This window comes from Frieseomelitta varia, unplaced genomic scaffold (genome assembly GCF_011392965.1).
Source record: "Frieseomelitta varia isolate USP_RPSP 00005682 unplaced genomic scaffold, Fvar_1.2 scaffold_555, whole genome shotgun sequence".
Taxonomy (NCBI): domain Eukaryota; kingdom Metazoa; phylum Arthropoda; class Insecta; order Hymenoptera; family Apidae; genus Frieseomelitta; species Frieseomelitta varia.
Genome location: NW_025110318.1, coordinates 85,351 through 108,413, shown reverse-complemented (window position 1 = coordinate 108,413; position 23,063 = coordinate 85,351). Strand labels below are relative to the sequence as shown.

Here is a 23,063-nt window from a genome sequence, read left to right as displayed (position 1 = left end):
GTGACGAAGAAGTAAATGGAAGACGTTTATATTCATTTCATTTATTTCAACAATTTCATAATAACGTAATAATGTTAATAATATTACAATGCGGCGATTATGTGCTCACCAGTTAACAGGGATTTTTATATCGATCAACGTTTCTGCCTCGAAAAAGAGCCCAGCGTAGAAATATAACAAATTTTTTTTATTATTATTATTAGTATTAGTACTATTGTTATTATTATACTTACTCTTATTATTATTAGTATTAATATCATTTATTATTATTATTAATGTTGTTATTATTATTATTATTATTAATATTATTATTATTATCTTACTTAACCTTCTTCAATATGAATTACTATTATCAGGCCAGGCTGTTGTCGAGGCATAATTAAAAGTCAAGTGAGATCGAGGGTGAGTCAGTTCAATTGCATCGTCCCACCAGGGTCTACGGAAAAGGGAGTATCGTTTTCATTTTTTTTTTTTCTCTTTATCTCTCTCTTTCTCCTATTTTTTCTGTTTTTTTTTTTTTTATTTATTTTACGTGTAATATTTTGTTCTCTCTTTCCCCCGATATAATAATAGGTATTTGCGCGGCTAACGTAAATTTTATATCTCATTTATCTTCCGTTCGCTCTTTCTCTCCCCCTCTCCCCTCCCACCAATCCCAGTCTCTCTCTCTTTCCGTCACACATACACACGCACGCACGCACACACTCATACACATATTTTCTCTATCTTCTCCGTTCCTTCTTCTTTCTCTCCTCCTAGTCAACTTTCTCTCCCTCTCACGCATTCACAGGCTCGAAATGTTATTTCTGTGTTATCTCATCGTTCGTGAAGACTCGCGTGAAGTTCTTTTCTGCTTTTTTTTTTTCCTTTTCATTTCTGTCCATTAACTTCGCAACGACTTCGACGACTGGTGTAACGGTGGACAATAAAGAGACGATCCATTGTTAAAATATATCATTAGGGAAGAAAAGGGTGTAGGTAGAGAAGAAATAGACCTCGTGCGTTCATGTCTCATCGATCTCTGCCATCGTTTCGTCAACGACGACTTTTCTCTTTTTATACACTGGTCATTTTTCAAACCCCCCTCCCTCCCACCCCAATCTCCACCCTTCTATCCGATAAACATCCCCTTCTCCTCCTACATTCGACTCGAGTTCAAATTCTGATCAAGTCCTTCAACTACGTCAATGTTTACCTTTCTTTTCGCTACTTTCCTTTCAGCTTCGTTAAACTGAACAAATCATCCCGAGACAGTTAGACGTTTAGCTTCTTTCTTAGTTCGTTTAGAGAGAAATCGACCTCGATAAAATGTTCGAGCCTAACACATCTAGCAGACTATCTCTTTCGGATCACCCTCTATAATTTACTGTTCCGAGTAACATCACTACGTTCTCTATCGATTACAAGCTAGCGTTTAATATTCAGTTTATTTACTTCGTTACTGATTTCGTTTAGATGTTATTTAGTTCCTCTCGATGTTGGTATTACGAATATATTTGGCGTTCAATAAATACCTTTTTTTTTTTTTAACGCGCGCAGAGATTATGCTTTCTTCCTTTTTTTTTTAATAGGGCACGTTTAATTTTTCCTCTTTTTTCCCCCTCCTCCTTTTATTCAGATCTCGCTCCCCATTCGTCGTTCGTATTCACCCTCTTTCCTCTTCTTCGTCACTTTTCTCCCAACGTGGATGACTTTCGTCGTCTTTTCTTCCTTTTCGTTTCTTCGTCTCTTCTTTCGGCAACGAGAGAGCGTGAGAATTTTTCGAAGCCGATCGTCCCGATTTCCTCGGAACGAAGAACGCGAAAGTTGCCTGATCGAAAATTGATTCGAGAGTCGACTTTAAACACTTTGCCAGCCGCTGTTGCTTCCCGCGGCAGTACTGCGAAACGTCTCTTCCCCGTGAAAGTTCTTCACTTTAAATTCAGCTGGCTGTGACTTTTCTTCATTTATTCCCCTTCTTCGTTTCTTTCTTTATTCTTCACTCGTTTCTGCTTTCCCTGTCTCTGTTTGTTGTATCGGGAGTATCGCTCGGTGACTCTTCCCACCGGAAAATCAAGACGGACTGCAAAAATCTCAATCCAACTTTTAAACGTAAGGTTAAATCACACGTAAACTCCGCGGTGGCCTCAAAAAACGTTCGCAAGGATATTCGAGCAGTTGTCGAACACTTTTCTCGAATAAAAAAAAAAAAAAAAGGAAACGGAGATTTTTCAACTCGAAATCGATACAAGCAACATCCTTACTTTCCATGGCTTCGCCACTTTTAAAACAGAACTCTAAATAAAAGTGACGTTTGGGTATGACGTTTATAAATGTGACGGGGATATTTCAATCCTTGAAATCATTAAGCATACCGAGATTCGACCACCAAACGTCCCAATTGTTTTACAATGAATTGCTTGAACAGTCTTGATCTATTCTGTACAAATCCCTCTAAACTTCGCTAGTGTGAACAGTCTCTCTCTTTCGTGAAATATTCTCTCTCTCTCTCTCTTTCCATTATCCGCGTTTTCTCTCATTCTCTCTCATTTTCTCTTTCTCTCATTCTCTCTCTCTCTCTCTCTCTCTCGCAAATTAAGCGTCTGTTAAGTACGACAGGCGCGATATATTACATGTTAAAGATAGCTAAAAATTTGGCACTTGAACATTGCGTGTCCGCGCTAATCGTTTATCCTAATTCTGAATAATAATTCACGCTGCCATGAAGCAAGTCCGTGGCAGTGAGTCGCGAAAAAAGAAAACTCTTCCACGCCACGTGTTTCACGTCTCATCGGTAACAACACAATCGTCATCGATCTCCCTTTCTTTTCTTTTCTTTTCTTTTCCTTTCTCCCTTTTCTCGATGGTCACGTTTCGACGATCCAGGAACCGATCAAACCCTGCACCACCGACACGCGAAATAACAGAGTACCGTAGAGCAAGCAACGATTTTCGAAAAAGTTTCGTCTCCGAGAATGCTCGATAGTCTGTTTTCTGAAACGCAGGCACGCAGGTTTTACCTAGAGCGTCGCGTGAACGAGTACGGAATCAAAAAGAGAGAGAGAGAGAAAAAGGAAAAAGGCAAGAGGTCGATCGATTCCAGCGAAAAGACGTGACCACAGATTTTACGCGACGATTCCTGAATGTTTCCATCCAGCTCGAGTTTGAGAACACGAGCGCGGAATAGCAAGTACATACATATGTTACACGCGTCTGACCTCTGGAAGAGATCGAACCATCGTCGTCCTCGAACGACGTCGAGCGCGACGCGAAAAATCGGCATGGATTATCGTTTCGCTGACACGAGTAGCAACAACGTGAGACTACAATTCAACGTTCGTTCAGCTTTTACATCCGCGTTTTATCTTTCTCCGCTCGTTGCCTCTCGTCGACTTCCGCTCGATCGACACGTTTCGCCGCGATTCTCATTCTCACCTTCCTCGCAATACGCGTCTCTGTAGAGAGTATACGTACGTACATATGCGTCGCGTGTACATGCTTATACGTTTGCATACGTATACACGAGGTTCAGCCGAAATGGCAGGTCGAATGGTGCCGATTTCTCGGCAACGAGTACAATTCTTAAATATAATTCTCGATTTTTCGACTGTCGACCGATGATGGAAACAGATTTTTTAACAAAATTCTTCTTCGAATCGTACCGACGTAGCCAATTTCAGCTGGCTTCGATCGCTTGTCACACGTTTCTCGGAAGTACAAAATAAAAAGGAAAAAAAAAAAAAAAAAGAAAGAAAACAAAGATCGAGTTTGCAGACAACAAACGGAATCGAGAGAGAGAATTGCACACGTTTAGAAATAACGAGGCTTCGCATATGTTTGTAGAAGAAGGTACAAGAATTGTTGAACGTATGAAAGCGTTGTTCAGCAAGTACAGCGGCTTCTGTATTATTTTTTTTTTTTTTTTCACGAAACGTAATGAGAAACGTTTTCGTTCCGCGTGGGGGGAGGTACGAAAAATCCTGTTTCGATAAATGGCTCGCTTAATTACGCCATTCGGATTGAATAGTGCGGCAGCTAGACGTTGAATGCAATCGCTTTGTTCCAGAAACGAGAAAATCGCTGACTGCGTTTCGCATTTTTCACCCTCCTCCTTTTCGCGTTTCTCGTAATTACGGCGCGTTCTCCACGCGCGAGAGAGCGCGCAACGCCGCAACGTTATTCTTCGTTTCGTTCATAGTTCATTTCGGCTGACCTGCTGTATACTTGTTTTTTTTTTTTTTTTCGTTTTTTTCTTTTTTTCTTTCTTTTTACGCATATAAAGAGCGGCCTCTAGTTAAAATGGGACAAAGAGCCGTCGATCTTTCGAGTGTCTTCGTTTGCAACAAACGCGACGAACGCGTCGGGAAATGATTCGTTTAATTAGTAATTACAAAGCGTAATATACACACCTCTCTTCGCTCTCTAAGCGTTTTCTACTTACAAAGCGTAATGGAATCTACGACGACGAAGCGCGTTTCACAATTTTATTTGACAAGGATCGCTGAGAATTTCGTTTTGACGTTTCTTCGACAACGTTTTCTGATTTCTTCTCTTCGTTTTCTTCTTTTTCTTCGTTTCGTTTCTCTCTTTCTCTCTCTCTCTCTCTCTCTCTCTTTCTTCTTGTTGCAACGACGTCTCTCTCTCTCTCTCTCTCTCTTATTTTCAGTACAAAAATGAATCACACGAGCGTCTCTTAAACTCGACAAATGCAATTTTGATTCTCCGTCAATCACAGTACTTTCACAGTTTCGTGCTCGAATGTAAGGGAAAGAGTTGCACGCCACTCTTCCATCGAGAGAAACCATCGTTTCATTAAGTTTCCCTTAATTAAATCACAATCGGCCGATCGATGAAACCCTGGACTCCGTTTTAATAATCGTTCGAGGGAACCGAGGGGCGTCAGAGGGGCGCTTTGCATTCAGGAGCGACATTCGACGTGAGTACGTTTCGAACATCTATCACCAGACATCTTTCTTGAGACGAGGAACGACAGTTGGTTGGTAGCGAACGTCGTTGATCGTAGAAAAAGAGGAGAAAAGGAGGAAAGAAGGAGACAAAGTGATGCAAAAAGAAAAATGATGTCGTCTGGCGCGCCTTGGCATCATCGTTTTTCTCGTGTGTCTTGTAACTACTTGTTTGGAGACTAATTGCGGAAGACTTTGACGTGCTATTAGTATAATAGACCTTACACGTTAAAATTACGCTCAGACTACAGTCGTCATCTTTTATCTTTTTTTTCTTCTCTCTCTCTCTCTCTCTCTCTCTCTCTCGTTTTATCTTGGCTAAGTAAATCGGCGTTTCTCTCGCGCCGTTCGCAACGATTAAGATCTCTCTCTCTCTCTCTCTCTCTCTTTTATTTCTTTAATTTTATCTAAAAACAGTTATCGATATCTCGGTTATCGTAGTGTTAGTAGAGGTAGTATATTATACATCGAGAGGGAAGAAAAATGTTCGTTTTTCTTTTTTTCTTTTTTTTTTTTCTCAACAAACTTCTCAACAATTTTCGTCGTCCGCTTTTGAAGTTCCGAGGGGATTGTCTTTGTGACACATAAACGACACGGTGTCTCGATGAGCAATCTTGTCAGTTTTATTTCTAATCGGTTACCTTAATAAGTTCCTTAAAATGCTTGGATTTAATTAAATCGAGTCGAGTAAAAGACTACAACGTACGGAGGGGAGGGAAGGTCTCCCATGGCCGATGAAACTGACTTCTCGCTCCCTTTTCGATTTTCATTTCTTTTCTTTCATCTCCCCGTTTCTCTCCCCTCCCCCCTCCCATTTTTTTTTTTTTTCTTATTTTCCAAGTAAAACGATCCGAAAGGGGCTGCTCGTCGACGAAACTTGCATCCGACGTCTAACTGACGTTTCGAGTGTTGACTGTAATTGAACCATTGTTCGGAAAGCGGCGTTTCTTTCAGACGATCGAGTTCATCTTTCAAAGGTTTTTTTTTTTTTCTTTTTTCGTGGTTAAGGCAACGTTGACGCAGGAATATACGTACTTGGATCTTGGAAGAAACTTTCACAACGTGGAGGTGACGTTTCCCTCTTTAACCTCAAAGCAACGTAGAAATCGATCCTTCATCAGCCAATCCAAAGATTCCAATCGAATCGAATTCGGTCTGATTTAATTACCAAGAGCCAAGTTCGTTCAGTCTAATCTGCATTATAACAACCAATAATATGTTAGCTTTGAAACAAGTCTTTTACATCGCGCCGAATTTTATATTGCTATCGTAATTTATTGTTGAAAAGAAAAGGCGCAAAAACGATCGACGAAGGTTAGCCCCTTTCTAAATTTAACATCGTACCGTTTCGTACTCTACGTTTACTTTTTTTCGTTTTTTTTTTTTTTATCTCGAGATATTTGTTTCTTTCTTCTTCTTCTTTTTTTTTTCTTTTTTTTTTAATTCTCAACTGCATCATTCGCATATACCCGAAGACACTCGAAAAATCGCACGCCGTATCAAAGTCCGAATACATGTTAATCGCATCACCCTGTACATATGCGCTACTATGATTCTAATAGCGTACCAACCTTTAATGCATTTTTTATTTTCTTTAAATTTCTTGTTAACCATATATAATATCTCCATTTTTTTAATTTTTTAGTTTTTCCCTTTTTTTCTGTTTTGTTCGTCACTGGAAACGATTCTTCATAGAAGTCGTCTTAGTTACGCGTTAATAACGTCGTAGAAAGAAAAAAATCTTCAACATTTCGTACAGGCGGAGAATTAATATACGTTACCATTACGCTATCATTTATTTATATATATTATAATTATTATTGTTACCAGTATTAATGGTGTTAGTACTAACGTTATTATTATTAATATTATCATTGTTTCTCCCCTTCACCCCAGTGATTTTACCGTTATTATTAATTTTCATTATTATAAGATTAATAGTTTATAATGACAAACCCGCGTGTGACAAGCTGAGTTTAACATGTAGGTATGTATGGATATATAATATATATATATATGTATATATATAATATATTTTCTTCTTTCTTCTTTTTTTTCTAATTAGAAGGCGCAAATTGCGTTATTTCTCTGTAAATTTCGCTTCTTTCGTTTACCCTCCTTTACCCCCTTCCCTCCCCTGCTTTCTCCTTCTATTTCTCGATTCATTTTCGAAACAGAAACCCGGCTCGTTGCAAGCCTATCATTTTCAAACGTACGAGGATGTCATTGTTTCAAATATCGCGTAACTTGTTTCGCCAAAAAAAAAAAAAAAACAGATTGCTTGCCGACGAAAAGTTGACGTTTCATTCTACTTTTGGGAAACTTTTGAAAAACAACTTGAGAATGAAGTAGAATAAATTTTCCCTCCTAAAGGGAATCGAGAATAAACTTGAAGGAGAAGATATTTTCTTTGAATTCATTCAGAGAAATCTTTCGAACGCAACGGACAAAGGTGGAAGAAAATGTATTACTTCAATCAGGGAAAATGCTCGTCAGAAATTTAAGACAGGATTCTAGTCTGGCTTTAAGAGCGACTTTTCAAAAAGCACGACGAACCGCTTTTTTTTATATAGCCGTGACATCGCTCGATCACGCGCGTAAAAGTGTACTTGGGTTTTACTCGCGTTCGACATTTATGTCGCGCGATATATTCTTTTCCTCTGAAAAAATCTCTCTCTCTCTCTCTCTATCTCTCTTTCGTTTTCTTTCATCGAGTTGAAGAAAGTGGAAACATTTCGGCAGCACGTGCAATTAAAATCACTCTGTGATACGTGTGGTATAATCATTGACACGATTATCATAGAAAGAAGAAGAAAAAACCGGGTCGTCACAATCCGTCTGAACTTAAATATCATTTTATCTTTCTTCCTTATTTTTATCGTTTTTTTTTTCTTTTTTCTTATACTCTGTACTCTTTCTCCTGTATTTCCCTCGAAACAGAACGATCGAAACGAAAAGATCCCCGAAACGTGAACGAAAACACTCCCTTTTCCCGATGTCTGCACATCTATTTATCTCTACTACTGTTTTATTCTCTTTGTAATTCGAATTAGCTTAATTTTTCGTTTCTTTGGTTACTTTTCTTTTTTTTTTCCTTTTTTGTTTGTTTTGTTTCATTTTTAGTTTTTAACGATTCGATAATTTCTCTACCGTTTTTTTGTGTGTAATTAATCTCTAAGACCCTGAATCTCGTGAACAGCTTAAATGCTTGAACGTTGAGCGTGATAGTTGAAAGTAGTACACTCGAACATTAATTACTCTCACTAAGCATCCGGCCTACGACGTCTCGTAAACGTTAGGACCGCGCTGGATAAAAACAATAAATGAGCATCCGTGAGCAACGAATTTAGTTTATACTTCTTCTCCTCGTTATTTTTCACTCTCGTCTTTTTTTTTTCTTCGGTATATCTCTTTGGATCATTTAATTATTTTTTTCTTCGTTTTCTCCTCTCTTCTTTTCTTTTTTTTTATTTCTTTTTTTTATTTTTTTTTTTTTTTATTTTTTTTGTTCAGTGAGCAACTCGGTTTCGAATTCCAACTTAACTTCGATATGTGATAACAAGTAAATTTTTTTTTTCTTTTTCACAGAACAAGTAATTCTTAATTATCGAACAGCAATTATCGCTTTTAATTTTTAAATTATTTTATTTTATTTTATTTTATTTTTTTTTACTTCTCTTCGCTAGAACGTTGCAACTTCTTTTAAATGCGGGCTGCGTTCCCTCCCCCCTTCTTCTCAGCCGTTCTCCTCCGCGAGAAAGTCTACGTACACACACGTATTATAACATTTCCTTCTTCCTCTCTTTTGGTATCGACCACCAGTCGCCCGTTAGATTAAATAATCTAACTAACTAATCGCAAGATTTCGCAGCACGCGACGAATTCGGCGTGTCTATTACGTTATACGATTATATTCCCGAATAGTTTTATCATTATAATTATTATTTCTTCTTCTTCTTCTTCTTCTTCTTCTTTTTTTTTCACGCTCGCGTAAGAACTAATCAATAACGAGTAATATCGAGAGGCTGGATGTTAATTCTCCGTTAACAATCAGCGTTTGCTCGCTTAACGTTAACGCGTTTAAATACGATTAAAAGTGGAAGCGTCGTTCGACGCGGCTCGCGACGTGAAACGAATCCGATCCGTTCGCAGGCCAATTTGATTAACTTATCCAACGATATTGTCCGCTGAATTGCTTCATTTTCAACCAATTTTTACGGCAGCTTTCCCAGCTGGCTATAAATGGTACACGTCCACGCATAAACTTTGATGTTAACGCTCGTAAAACAAATTATAATTTTAATTATAAAACGGATAATGCTCTTTCCTCCTACGCAGTTCTTTTTTTTTTTTTTTTTTTTTTTTTTTTTTNTTTTTTTAATAGTAATTTCAGCCCCGTCGCTGCGCGGAAACAATTTGCTCGACAAAAATCTCGTTACACGCTATAACTGACAAAGTTACAATAATCTCCGAACTCGGAACTGGCGTTTGACCAAAAAAGCTATGGGAATCAATTCTTTTGTATTTTCAAGTACAATCTGACGCTGTCGATATCGATTTCTAGACGCTGGATATAGGTTTCGAATTGAATGATCTCGATATACACGGCGTTGAAGATGAATTCTCGAATGTTGCTTCGAAAAGGCCAGTCAAATTGGCCGACGAACTGGCTCGAATCGGTCGCGTTTTAACGATAAGTTGTCGCCATGCGACTCTTTCCACCAACTTGAACTACAGCAAACGTGGTTGCGGAAAAGAAACAGGAATTAACAACCACGGACGGTCGCGTTTCGTTCAGCGATTGGGCATCCTTTGATTTTGCAATTGTCGCTAAGAAAAAGGAAACGCTGTTGGAGGGAGGATTCTTCCATCGCGAAACGAAATCATCGTTTCCGTATCCGTGGCGTATTTAAACAAGATAGTTTATCGTATCGGTCGTTATTATTACGTTTTCTTCTTTTCTGTTCTTTTCTTCCATTCTTTCTTTCTTTCTTTCTTTTTTTTTTTTTGTTTGTATTTATTTCGTTTTTGTTTATTTTTGTTTATTTTTTATTTCGTTTCATATTTTTTTCAGTTCAAATCGACATCGTTTGCATTTACATGCCGAACTCCGATTGTTAATGCCATCTTTTCCGCGATTCTTTTGCTTCGCTAACGACACTCACTTGAAATAACCTGTGTCTTTTTTTTCTTTTTATAACATGTTTCTTTTTGTCTTCCCTACGTAATATTGTATTCTAACGAAACCCTCCGGCGCGAACCATTAAGTGCTTTAAATTTAAATTCATTAGTTTAATTAGTTAGTTGATTTAAAAGATCGAGAATGGTTATTCCACCAATCGAAGCGTGATCGATTATAGTTTATATCCTCTACGTATTATTATTATTATTATTATTATTTTTCGTTTTAAATCGTTCCTTTAACATCATTAACAACGTTTTTTTTTTTTTTTTAATTATCATTTCGTAACCGTTATAATAGTATTTAAAAGATAACATGATTGGTTGTCGCGTCGATGCCAATGGCCAAAAACGTGCTATAGTTTTTTTTTTTCGTTTTGTTTTCTTTTTTCTCGTTTTCGTTTTACTATACGTTTAACAAAACCCGTCTGCGTGACTATCCGTTAACGAGATTCCGATGTTTCTCCCTTTTTTTTTCTATTTTCTCCCTTCTTTTTTTACTTGCGATAACAAGCTTCCTCGTTTAATTTAATTTAATTGTCAAATATTTATTCAGTTTCTGTTTGATTAACACAGTCAACCAAGAATGCGCGTCTCCTTCAATTCTGTTCTTTCTTTCTTTTTTTTTTCTTTTTTCTTTTTAGATTTTTGAGCTTCAATTTTCTGTTGTGTTTCGCGAGAGGAATAAATTACGTTGCTCTAAGGGAGCTAAAGGTTGGTTCTTTCAACGTGCCTCGTGCTCGTGTTAAACACTGGGGAAGTTACGATTAAATTTTCCTGTGTCTAAAGATTGCTTTTAACCGAGCGTTTTGACCACACGAAGTCGTGGAAACTTGTGTCGTGGTGCGTGTGTTATATGGCTAGGCTAAGTATGCATAGACAGTGCGCTGCTAATTGGCCATCTGTCACATTGGAACAACGTCGATTTCTTTTTTGTAAAACAACGTCATCTATAATTCGCGTTAGTGTCAATTTTTCAGAGAAAATAACAAAACTAACTTTCCAATATCTCGAGGAGTATCACTTATTACTTACGCTTGTTTACTTACTTGTATACTTACTTAGTTACTTACTTATTCTTATTTATTTATTTACTTACTTACTCACTTACTCACTTACTTACTTACTTACTTATTTATTTATTACGTATAAAAAGGACTGCATGGTAAACAAGCTGTACACAATGTCAATAGCATAACGCAGCGTAACGTAACGAACTGTAATGAGGTTTGGTTATACAACAGATCTATAGCACCACGTTGTTCCAGTGTAAGCTAGATAGTGAAAGAAAGTTGTCGAGTTATTGAAATCAACGAGGTAACGAAGCGTGAAACCTAAGCGTTTGCTTGAAGAACAACGGAAACGACTGACTCTTGGAGCTCGCAAAGGAAATCCTGTTTCCCAGCAAACATTCGTTCGTTCGTTCGTTTGTCTGAGCGTCCACGAATCTCGAATCCCGAGCCTTGCCACCGAGTTGAAGTATTAAATGGAATATCGTATCAAGTACTGAGCATTCGTATATATATTGACTAAAATGTTTCCTGTTTCTAGACTCGAGGCCAGCGGGGAAATTCGCCGACGAGACGCTCGGACCACGGACGAACGACGAACGCGCGTTTATTAGCCAACTTATTGGTCAGTTACTGGCGAAATAGCTTCAGTTCCGAAAAATATGTACCAGGCATTGGTAAAATCAGGTTTCGTCATCCTATCGTTTCGGAAACAAACGAATTCGCTACGAAATGAAACGAAGCGCGACGTTCGATAGGAAATTTCATCAAGCGCAATTCCTAATTAACGCATATTAATGCAATTAACGAGATTAATTCGTTCGTTTATATATATATATATATATATATATATATAGATAGATAGAACCAAAATATCTTTCCCTTGATCATATCGTAGGTTTCGATACGCATTGGACAACAATAATTTTTCAATTATTCTTCTCAACTGTCAATTTCTCCGAACGTTATTATTATCGCAATGTTATATTTTTGTAGGAAAGGAATTCCACTTTGCAGCGAAAAACAGCAAAAATCAGATCGGAACTGTCGTGCGTCCGTTGACGGATAATCCGACGTGGGGGTAGGTACCTTCACAGACGAAACTGCAAATGTTGTGTTGCTTTGGCCATTTAGGGCGAATAGCGTGCGGTCGAAGAGCAAGAGATTATTTTCAAGGATCAGACGATTGCGCGATCGTTCGAGGAGACTCCGCGTTCAGTTCTGAACGGAAGAAAACAGCACCTGGAACCGGATTCGCTTCTTTCGAGGGCGACTCGGCTTAAAAAAAAAAAAAAAAAAAAAAGAAATTAACGTACAAGTTAACCAACCAGCTTGGAGTTGCTTTCGAATCGTGTGTCGCGAGTCGCGGATCCGATTCTGACAGGAGAACGCTTGGCTTCCCGGGCTGGCGAAACTCAAGTTCAACGAACAAGTCTCGCGAGAGTCTCGACGATGCAAAATCCTGACCCTCTGGAACGTTAGATCGAAAAAGTTTTTGCTTGTGAACGTATGTTCGTCTCGTGTTAACGTTAGTAAGATGTGTAAGACGTGTGAGGGTGGTTGTGTAAGATTCAACGCGTGTGATGTGTGTGTAAGTGTCGATGTATTGGTGAGAGAGAGCGTGTGTGTATATGTGTGTGTGTGTGTGTGCACGCGCTTGTACAAGCGTGTAGACAAGAGGGACAACGATGTCCGCTGATAAAAAGGGAAAGAAACGCGAAAAATGAAGAAAGATGCTGCGCTAATTGTAAAAGTCAATCGTCATCATCGTCATTACTTTATCTGATGTCATTCATATGCCCGCAATGTTATCATTCTTTCTCTCTCTCTCTCTCTCTCTTCCTCTCGCTCACTCTCTCCCTTTCTCTCTTTCTCTTTCTTTCTCTCTCCCTTTCCGCTTACGCCGGATTTCTCTTAGGAGCTAACAAAGAACAGTATTTTATTTTATTTTTTTTCTTTTGCTTTAAACGCCGCGCTGTCGCACGCCACCTTATAATCATAGTATAAATCCCCCGTTTTATTTAAGTTGTCGTCGATTTTACTTACTAGTGATACGGATAATAAAATTCACTGGCATTGTTTTGAAACATCTTGGCAGTTCATTGTGTGTAGTTATTATTTTTACTTATTATTCTCTTTTTTTTTTTTACCTTTTTTTGTTGGTTTTTTAGTTTTTCAGAATATTAACGTGTGCGCTTTGCTTTTAATCGTGTATTCTCGTTCGTCTATTTCCTTCTTTTTACCTTATCTCGTTCTTTCTCTCTCTCTTTCAATTACAACAAAAGGAGCAGTACACCCTTCTTTAGCCTTTATTTCTTTCATTTGTGTTTCTCTCTCTCTCTCTCTCTCTCTCCCTCCCCCCTCTCTCTCACTCTCACTCTCTTTTTCTCAATTTCCCTCTCTCACTCTCTCTTTCTCTCCCTGTCACTCGTATTTCCATGACATTCCGGTACGGTCATACGAGAATCAAACGAAAAATCGTTTCGTGGTCGTGGACCGTACCGGGCAACTCGATTTACTCTTTAACAAATTCAAACGCTTTGACGGTGCTCTATGTTTTTATATTCTGTCTCTTGCGTATGTATTGCGTGTACATGTGCGTGTATGTGTAAGCATGTTCGTTTCACGCGCGTATACGCAGATTTATTTGCATCCCATGCAACGATTGCTGAAGCGTGTTTCAAAGACGAGCGCGTTTTCATTCAAATTTTACCCTCAAACAGTTCGTCGCGCGATTTTGAGAAAAACAGTTGTGTCAAAGAACAGAACCGTTTCGACGATGCGATGAAATAAATGGCAATCTCTTTCGCTTGAAATTGGTACTCGAACTAGGGACAATTTTTCTTCTTGGTTTTTTTTTCGTCCATTTTGTGGGCCATTCTACTTTCAGAGCGGCAAGAAATGGATATCGAAATAACGACAGCTTAACCGAAGACGGTAATCTTTAATAATAGGGAAAATTGAATATACGTATATATATAGTATATGTACGAATCGAACATGAATCCAAGGTTGGATGAAAATTACAAAACTAAGGACAAAAATATGAGAGAAAATGTAGACTGCATTCGCTGCGCCGGCGCGGCGCGGCGCGGCGGGTTTACCCCCGTCGCCGCGTCGCAAAAATACACAATTTTTTTTCCCCGCGAAAAATCGCGTCAACTCGAACCGAAAGGAACTCGAAGCTCTCGAATGTCCGCGTTCCACTCCTATCGTTGTACAACAAATGCCAGGGATGCACATACCTCGGCGTGGCCAACGTGTTCGTATGCGGTTCGCGTGTACGTGTAGGAGCGCCGCGCGCGCGCGCACGCACGCATGTCAGTGTCCCTTTAACGCGCCTGTGTAGGCGCATTTTCAACGTGTCTCTCGCTAAGGCGTCCACTTCGAATGAACCACCTGACGAGATGTATATATAGGTACGTATATATATATATATATGTACGATATATAAATACGTAGATATATACATGTAGCGCGTATATCGTAGATAATAGGAAGAGCCTAGTGTCCTCGTATCGTTTTCTTCCTATGAACGGTGCGGATCACCCGAAACTCGAAACCAGGCGTAACACACGACTCTGAGGCTCGACTTCCGATCAGTTGGACATCCAAGCGTAGGAGAAACATCGTTGTGAACGTTGTTCGCGTAATCCTAGCATGGAACAAGTCGTGATAGTCGTCATCGTCATTGTCGTCGTCGTCGTCATCGTCGTCATCGTAGTAGTCATCGTCGTCGTGGTCGTGTTCGCGTTCCTCGCCGTCCGCACCGATGCGCAACGCACGATCCTCGTCGACCGCCGATGTTTTGAGTCGGCTGTCTGTACTTTTTTAAATCACGTGACGATGATGTGCGGCGCCGACAGTAGGACGGTGATGGTTGCGATGATGGTGAACAGAGTAAAAATGATTAGGCACATTCTGTCGATCACCATCGCCGCGAACTTCCAGTCGTTCGTCACTTTTGTGTTCACCTCCTCGCTCTTCAGCTGATCCGTGATTATCTGAAACAGGGAGTCGTGCGTTGATATACGATTGCACCTCCTTCTCGAGGAATACAAATTCATCTACAAAAATTGATTGTGGTTCGAGGGAGGTTTTCAACGAATGTGGGTCAAATCAGGGGTTTTAATCTGTTGGCAATCGATGATTATTATTTACCATTCGGTGACCAGTATCAAATCGATTTGAATTTTCAACGATTAATCTCTCTTGGTGGCGAACGAATTAGAAATTCGAATCGGTCCGTGTTGATATCTTTGCAGAGATTAACAAACGCGAGACTGATAATAAATTACGTAAAAATGAATTCGCACGTTGCAACGTCCCTCGATAAATAAAAGACGTTCATCTATGAATATTTCATAGATGACGAACTTGTGCTTTAAAACGAAAACAAATTATTAATGCATCAACCTTCAAAGTCGCATCTTTTTCTCCCTGCGCTTGCTCCCTGAAATATTAGCGTACAATTGAAAACTTCGCGGATCCGTTTCGAAATTACGTCGGTCACACTCGTTATCCCGTTGAATGCATTAATATAAAGCACGATAACACAACATACATTCAAAGTCCTAATTTATCCCATAACGCAGTCTCTCTCCTCAACTTTGATCGCTCTGTGACTTCGTAATCTCTCATCTGAGACCAATTTATTTACTTGGTGCAGGTACGAGTAATCACGTCTCAAATCGAATATACATGCATCATAAATCCTACGAGCGCTAAAAGATCAATCAATTTGAAAAGAAGTATTCCTTAACGTTTCTCTCGAGGAACAAAATAAAGAATAGAAACTTGTCGACGAAACACACGAATGGCCACGCGCGATTGTCTAGAATTATGTGAATCACGGGGCCGCAATCGAACTGAAGTTTCCATCAAATATTCGGTTCATAATTACGAACACCGATAGGTTTCGAGTGTTGAACTTTCTCGTGTTAGTTCTGAGACTCGAGAAATAGACGGGCTTTAATAATCCTGCACAAACAGTCATACAACAGAGAATGGTTTCACGTTCGTCAGCAGACCTCGCCTCGTACGAGTTCCGGTATTATACATACACTACACGCGCGACTTTACACGAAAAGTTTCTGCACTTACGGGCAAATGAAAATGAGTGTACACTTGGTAATTAGCCGTCGTGTATATTTCACGAGGACCCCCGTTAATTGTCATTCTCGTTGTTATTAACCGTGCGGCACTTCTTTCTATTGAAAATAAAATGCAGCAAATAAAAGGCTCCCGAGTTTGCAAACGTTGACGGTGCTTGAGAGTGCAGTAAGTAGACGCTCTTGTTTTAATAAAAGAGAGACCCGAATTAGCGGCACGCGTGGCGAGCTTCTAATTCGTTTTAAACTCCGCGCTTTAAACTAAAAGCATCGATAAGCGCGGCAAAGTACAACTTTGAAAGAAAATTGGATCGTTGGAATGCGTAGCAAGCGCCTGAAAATGTCATACTACGACTGATAGAAGGGGAGAGTGTACCTTAATTTCTTTGAGGATCATAATGAGTTCGTTTCGGGCACAGAAACACGCGTTTTGCAGTATCGTTTCGACCTGAGGGCCTGGCGTATCTGGTGGATGCGGATGATGATGCGGCGTGTGACCAATCTGAAGCGCCGCCGGATAAGAGGAGTGTGCCAATGGCGTCGAGTGTTGATGATGCGGCGTTGCAGCGTGGCTGTGATGATGATGAGGCGTCGTGTGAATGTGACTGTGCCCGTGACCCATCGTATGATGGTGAGGACCAGGGGTACTGTACACGTTATTCAGGAGATTATTGTGTGACGCCAGAGCGTTGTCCTCGAGATCCAGGACATTCGCTAGGAGGGACTTGCTGCTCCTCTGACGAAGCTCCAGGTCACCGTGACTTTTGCTAGCACCTGTTTCGACAAATTATCACGTTATTAAGTAGGGGCAACTGTCTGGAAACTGAAATTTTCCTCGTACTCGCAATGAGATGTAACCATAAAATGGGGAAAGAACAAGAAGACAACAACTAGGAGAGTTGACTTTTCTAGATACACGGGAAATAAACAATTTGACAAGGAAAAGCTTGTAAAAGGCAATAATATAGTGTATGTACATCACTTAGAGGATTGATTTTTTTTAAAGAATTCTTTGATTTTATATAGAAAAATGAATAAGTAATTTAATAAAATTATATATATGTTCTAATAAATGTATATGATGAAACTGAAGGTTGGGAGAGTAAATAAAAGAAAGGAGAAATGGGCAGTAGATAATTTCTGGCAACATTTTACTTTTTGAAACAACTATTTGCGTATCAAGTGATGTATCCACATACATTAATTGATACTAAGTAAGTCAGGTGTGCTTTGAAGTGCTTTGTGCCCACACTTTAATAGTGAGATCGGTGAATTATATGACACAGAGAAACATTGATAAACACGTAGATAGTAGTAAATGTTGTCAGTACTTGTGTCGATGCTTTTTCGTGTCACTAAATTACCGGTGACTGGAGACGGTTTTTGAGACTTTTGCGCCTCCCTCTCTTCTTTATCGGTTGGTCGTGACATACGAAGTATACAAGGCAGCCAATAAAGGAATACCACTTTCACCTGAAAGTTTGAAATACACGATAAATGATATAACGATGAAATACAATTGAATGTAATTTTGATCGAACTTTGACAATTCTTATCGAATTTTTGTATTTTACGATTGTTTAGAAATATTAAATATTAATCCTGATTAACGAGCTGATGGGAAATCATCATTCGCGACAACTTGTGATCGTTATCTCGCAACTTCCTGCAAGGTTGCGGTAAATAACAAAACGTGGAAGCTTAGTATCACTCGAAAGGATGAATCCCGTTAACGGCCAAGGTAAACTTGAAATGCGGATATTTCCGACGAGGCAAGTTCTTCGATTTTTTTCTGACTCGACAGATAATACGAAATATTGAAACTTACAACGTACAAATATTTTTCTACGATCATTTCTGGAAGAAAAAGAATTAAATGCTAAATCACGAGGTATTGTCAACGTAAAATATAACATGATGCCAAGTAGTATGCCTCGAAAGTTTAATAACAGGTTTCTTAGCAAGATACCTTGGTAATTATTTTTTAGAATGATTTGCTTACCCATTCGGACATTTCGTGAGTGTCAGAGTTCCGATGATGATAATTTAAAATAAGAATGGTGCTGACAACACTGCTGGCCACCATAAACATAATACAGTTGAAGTACGTCCCTGTGAAAATATTTAAAAGTTCAAGAAAACATAGCCAACGTGACATGTCTAAAACAGTCTAGTGAACTCAGAAATTGGGCATCGTTGTAAGCAACGTTTATATTCTATGTTACGTCAAAATTGTGAATTGTGCTCGATATTGTGATCTCTCGATTGAAATATCAACCATAACTTCGAAACGCTCTTCTCAGGTATTCCTAATCAAGATGTCAATGGACGTTTGTTATTCCAACTCCGCGTCTGATCTGTACGATCTGTTACTACTGTACCAGTAGAATAGTTCTGGATGCAATAATATCTTCAGTCGAGGATAAAGGACTGTACACAATAAGCATCACTGTTTATATCACGAATACAAAGTACCGATCAGATATAGGTGTGATCCAAGCCCTTCGATCTTGCGCAAACAGGTTTACGAGACGAATATTCTCTGTGACGAATATCTTAGTTTCTTGGGCATCAAAATTGATTCAAGACAATCAAGGTTTCGCGCCATTATTTATCTCCTCAGAAAAAACCAGACTCTGACGGATAAAAACCGATAAAAGCAAAATTAACGGACTTACCCAGAAGAGGCACGGCGTCCGAAGTCGCTGGCATTGTCTCGGCCACCATATTCAGGAACACAGTAAGGGACAAAAGAATGGTTACCCCTGCAAACGAGATTCGTTCGAGCAATTAATTATCAGCATAAAGTAACTCGGTAGCCAAACGAGATTAATCCACAACTGAAGGCTGGAACGTTAACAGTTATTATCGATGTTCGAGAGGTATTGCGAAGTAGATATTTTTCTACTTTTCTACTTTTGCAACTTGTCTATTATCGTGACGCTAGATGCTTAGTAAATTGAACAATTAATTCTAATGTACGAAATGTGCGTGTTCGTCTTTATTTTTATATCTTTTCTTTCCTCGACAAACATTTGAACCCTCGTAAATGGAACACAGAAAGTCGAAAGATCGAATCGACTCGCTATTCACAGGCGATGCGTCGAAAGGGATTTTACGCGATTAAGGAACGAACTTTTAGCTATGGATGTACAATCTCCGATCCAATAGTTAATTCCCGTGAGTAACTTGTAGCTACACTTCCGCTTGTTAATTAGCGCAAAATGAATCTTTAACTTATCCAGAATATTCTCGAACACGGGTGGGCGCCGACTATGTTTATAAAATGATTTGGTTTCCGCGATGGCGGAACAAAAGCTCGGCGATCGATAAATTCCAGTATATTTCACTGGCCTATGAATGTCTGCGATCGACATCGACACGACTGTAATCTCTCGTACAATTCAATACGCTGCGAGAACTCGACTGAATCTAATCACGTGAGCTGTTGTAGCGTGCTCCAAAGCCTGCTAGGAATTGCAATTATGTTAGCGGACGATTTGAACTTGCCAGGGGAGAGTGGTCTGCGGCCAGCGGAATCTCGGCAAGGACTCGTAACGAAATAATGCAATGACTCGAGGAACGCACCGGCACGATCCTACAATCGGCGCCGCAGAATAACCGGTCAGATTTCTTACTAATCACGTTCGACGATCGAGAATTAATAAGAAGAACAATTATAGGATTGTCAGAAAACAAATGAAAATTTTCGGTGCGTTCAGCTGCTTTACGTCCGAGAATCTTGCTGTTTGATCCTCCGGCATGCAGAAGTTTTATCCAATCCAACTTGCCTAGAGAAAGTTTCTCGCCGGAATCCGGTGGCAAGGTGAATCCCAGAACGGCCATGCTGGCAATCAGGACACACGGCACGATCAGGTTGAAGAAGTAATAAAGCGTCCGCCTTCTGATGATAACCACGAACGTTATATCTATGTACGGTTCTGGGCAGCAATTGTAATAAATTTCGTTCCTTTTACCGGGCACACCTGTAAAACGAAAGAGAAGAGAAAAAAAACAGAGTGTACATCTGCGTGAAAGGCACGCGAGCAGAGTAATTGATAATTGCACTTTCAAAATTTCATTCGTAGACTACCCTCACGAATATGTCGAAACAATTTGCTGCATGTGCGAAAGAAAAACGATTCGTCAGAGCTAGCGTCGATGCGACGATGATGGTGCAACCAGCGTGAAAGTGGCAAGTATTCAGAGACGACGGATTCGCGTAGGAAAGGAAAAGGCTCGTGGGAATAAAAAGCTTGGCCCGATAGCGACGACTCGACTATTTTACGCGATGTGCATGCCACCGTACAGTTGAATTATTTCGAGCAACAAGCGGGAAAGGAGTTCTTCGATTTCATTTTCGAGTGTCCCTTCAGTCACAGTCTCCATTCTGTACTGGCTCGAATCACTTGAGATACTTTAAGCTTTCTGCCTGTGTTTTATAAGCTCGCGAGTGCGTGGCGTGTATGTACGTACCGATATGTGCTCGCGGAGCGTGACTTTGCGTTTCTCGGATTTCTTCACGGAAATAGATGAAATATCGATGAAATGTCGCGTGTGACCGAAAATCATGAGTCTGCAAGACGCAAAGATTGTAAAGTAAAAGTCACGCTCGCAAAAATTCAAAATATATAAATATATTTTTCGTTCGGTTTTCAATCCGTATTGCAAAAGAGCATCATCTGATCGTCACACGCCATCATGAAACGCGTTGAAAAATCGACGATGAACCCGACGGTAAGTAATTTCAGGAGTAATTCGAGCGAGATCCTCGTTCGAGTCGGTCGCGATTGGAATAATTAAATTTTAGCAAGAACAAGGACTCGGGGAATTAATTTTCACCCGGAGAGGGGGAGGGGAGAGACTCTCGAAAAGGTTCGAACCACGTGCAGCACTGATGAAAATCTGGATTAGATAAAGCTCGCCGGCAGTAAGATGCAGCTGGTCTCGACCTATGAAAACGATTGATCGCGGTCTCCTTTATGTCCTAGAACTTGCCTAGGGATTTTAGAATTGCTAATCGCCGTGGAACTGCCTTTCACGGGCGAGCAGTTTGCTCGCCCGTGTGCGACGAAACGAATTCTGATAAGGGTTGTAAAAACTCACCTAACAGATCCCACTCGCCGTTGGTGATGAAACTGCTGATGTCACCACCGGCCTCGTCTTGCAGTTGCAGGTCCAACTGTTGGAAATTTATTACCATCGATTAGAGGAAAGTTATTACGACCGCAGTGCGCAACAGTTCTCGTCTCAGGGAAATGCAATTCGAGAATGCGACGACGCTCTGTTAAAAATTAACATTTAACATGTGTGCGCACTTTACAAAGAGAAGAGAAAGTCGACTGCTCATTCTGTTTCTTTCTGCCTAACAAATCCTCGTGCATTGTCAAATTTTGACGCAACTGTCAGTCATCCATCAATTTTAATTCTTCGAAATGATCACCTTCCCTCTCCCTTCCAAACATCACGTTTCGATTCTTTAAGCACTTGCGCTGGCAACCGATTGCGGACCATAACGAGCGACCAAACCGTATGCAATAATTCGTCGCTTTCTTTTTGAACTCGTCGATACGATATCACTGGATGGAAATTATTGAGAAGTAATAAATTTATTATTTATTTTGCCTATTTTGTTTTACTTAAAAAAACTGAGAGAATATTACAGTTTTGGAACAAAAAAAAATTCCAGCACAAGAGGTTAAACTTCAATCATTTCGTGTACAGGGTGTCCCAGGTCTTTCCGAACAAATTTTGTAAAAGTTCACACTTTATATGTAGCGACACGCATTACTCATCGTTCAATTTATATTTCATTTCACTGTTAACAAACAACGCCGTCCGTTCGTTGTATATTACACATTTGTACATCGTACGTGCAGTCTCCGATAAAAGTAACTTTGCGGGGTAGGTGAAAAATTAAAAAAATAAATAAATAAATCACATTAAAATGCTACGGGATATATTAATTTTTAATAAATCGACTGGCGTTGAAAGGAAATTAGAACTAGACAATATGGAGTACGTGGAACATTTCTCTTGAAATCGAAGGAATTTCGAAAGGCAGAGCAAACGAAGAAAAAAAACATTAGATTCACCGAGACCCGTTGTTTATCATGGTGTGGTGTTCCTTACCTGAAAGCCGTCGTACGTCCAAGAGCCGAATTTCATCTCGCAGCGCTGATCGTCAAAGGGGAACCAGGTAATGTCTATCTTACAAGTGCTTTTGAATATTCCGGGCGGTACGTATAAGCAGGTCCCATTGTTCTTCACGACGACGTTCGTTGGGTAAGTGCCGTCGAACCCTTCGTCCGCACTGTAACCGGCAATCATTAGCGTTAAACGGGTTACGATCGAACCTTTTAAACAAGAGGCCTTCTGCCAAAGAGATTTTCTAAAAGTTTCAAGTTCGCGCAACATCTCGTTTGATTTATCGTAGTCGAAAGCGAAGAAGAAGCGGAAATTGTTGTTTATTAATCAACGAATCGCGCGGTTTATTAAAAATCTGCACAAAATTTGTGTTTCTACCGTGTTTAACCGGTCCAGTTTTTCGGCAAGACACGAAGGTTTTCAACTCTTTTGTCTCTAACGATCCTTTGTTCACGGCGCAGGTGTATCCTAAAATTAAAATATTGAATTACCCGGACTGGATCTAGCTGGATGTAGTTGGCAATTTCGTTTCGCCACTGCGATCGATTCGTTCCGTTCGTTGTAATCTAAAGCGCATTGAGTTCGTTGTTCCTTCAGTGACGTTGAGATTACGCGCAACGCTTCTTACGTGAATAAGAACAGTGCGTAGGATCAAACGGTATTCATATAAA

At 39.7% G+C, this 23,063-nt stretch overlaps 1 protein-coding gene across 1 annotated transcript; it reads right to left on the bottom strand.

Annotated features, from left to right (window-relative positions):
• Positions 1–4,181: 4,181 nt before the first annotated feature.
• On the bottom strand, positions 4,182–22,575 carry LOC122533821 (CHRNA7-FAM7A fusion protein-like). Its single transcript, XM_043663894.1, has 8 exons — positions 22,378–22,575; positions 21,352–21,427; positions 20,037–20,231; positions 18,924–19,010; positions 18,248–18,357; positions 17,610–17,718; positions 16,622–17,019; positions 4,182–15,138 (listed from the first exon to the last, which is right to left on the bottom strand). The coding sequence occupies exons 1-8, from the start codon at positions 22,573–22,575 to the stop codon at positions 14,971–14,973; spliced, it is 1,341 nt and encodes a 446-aa protein (XP_043519829.1). The 3' UTR covers positions 4,182–14,970.
• Between the last annotated feature and the right edge of the window lie 488 nt (positions 22,576–23,063).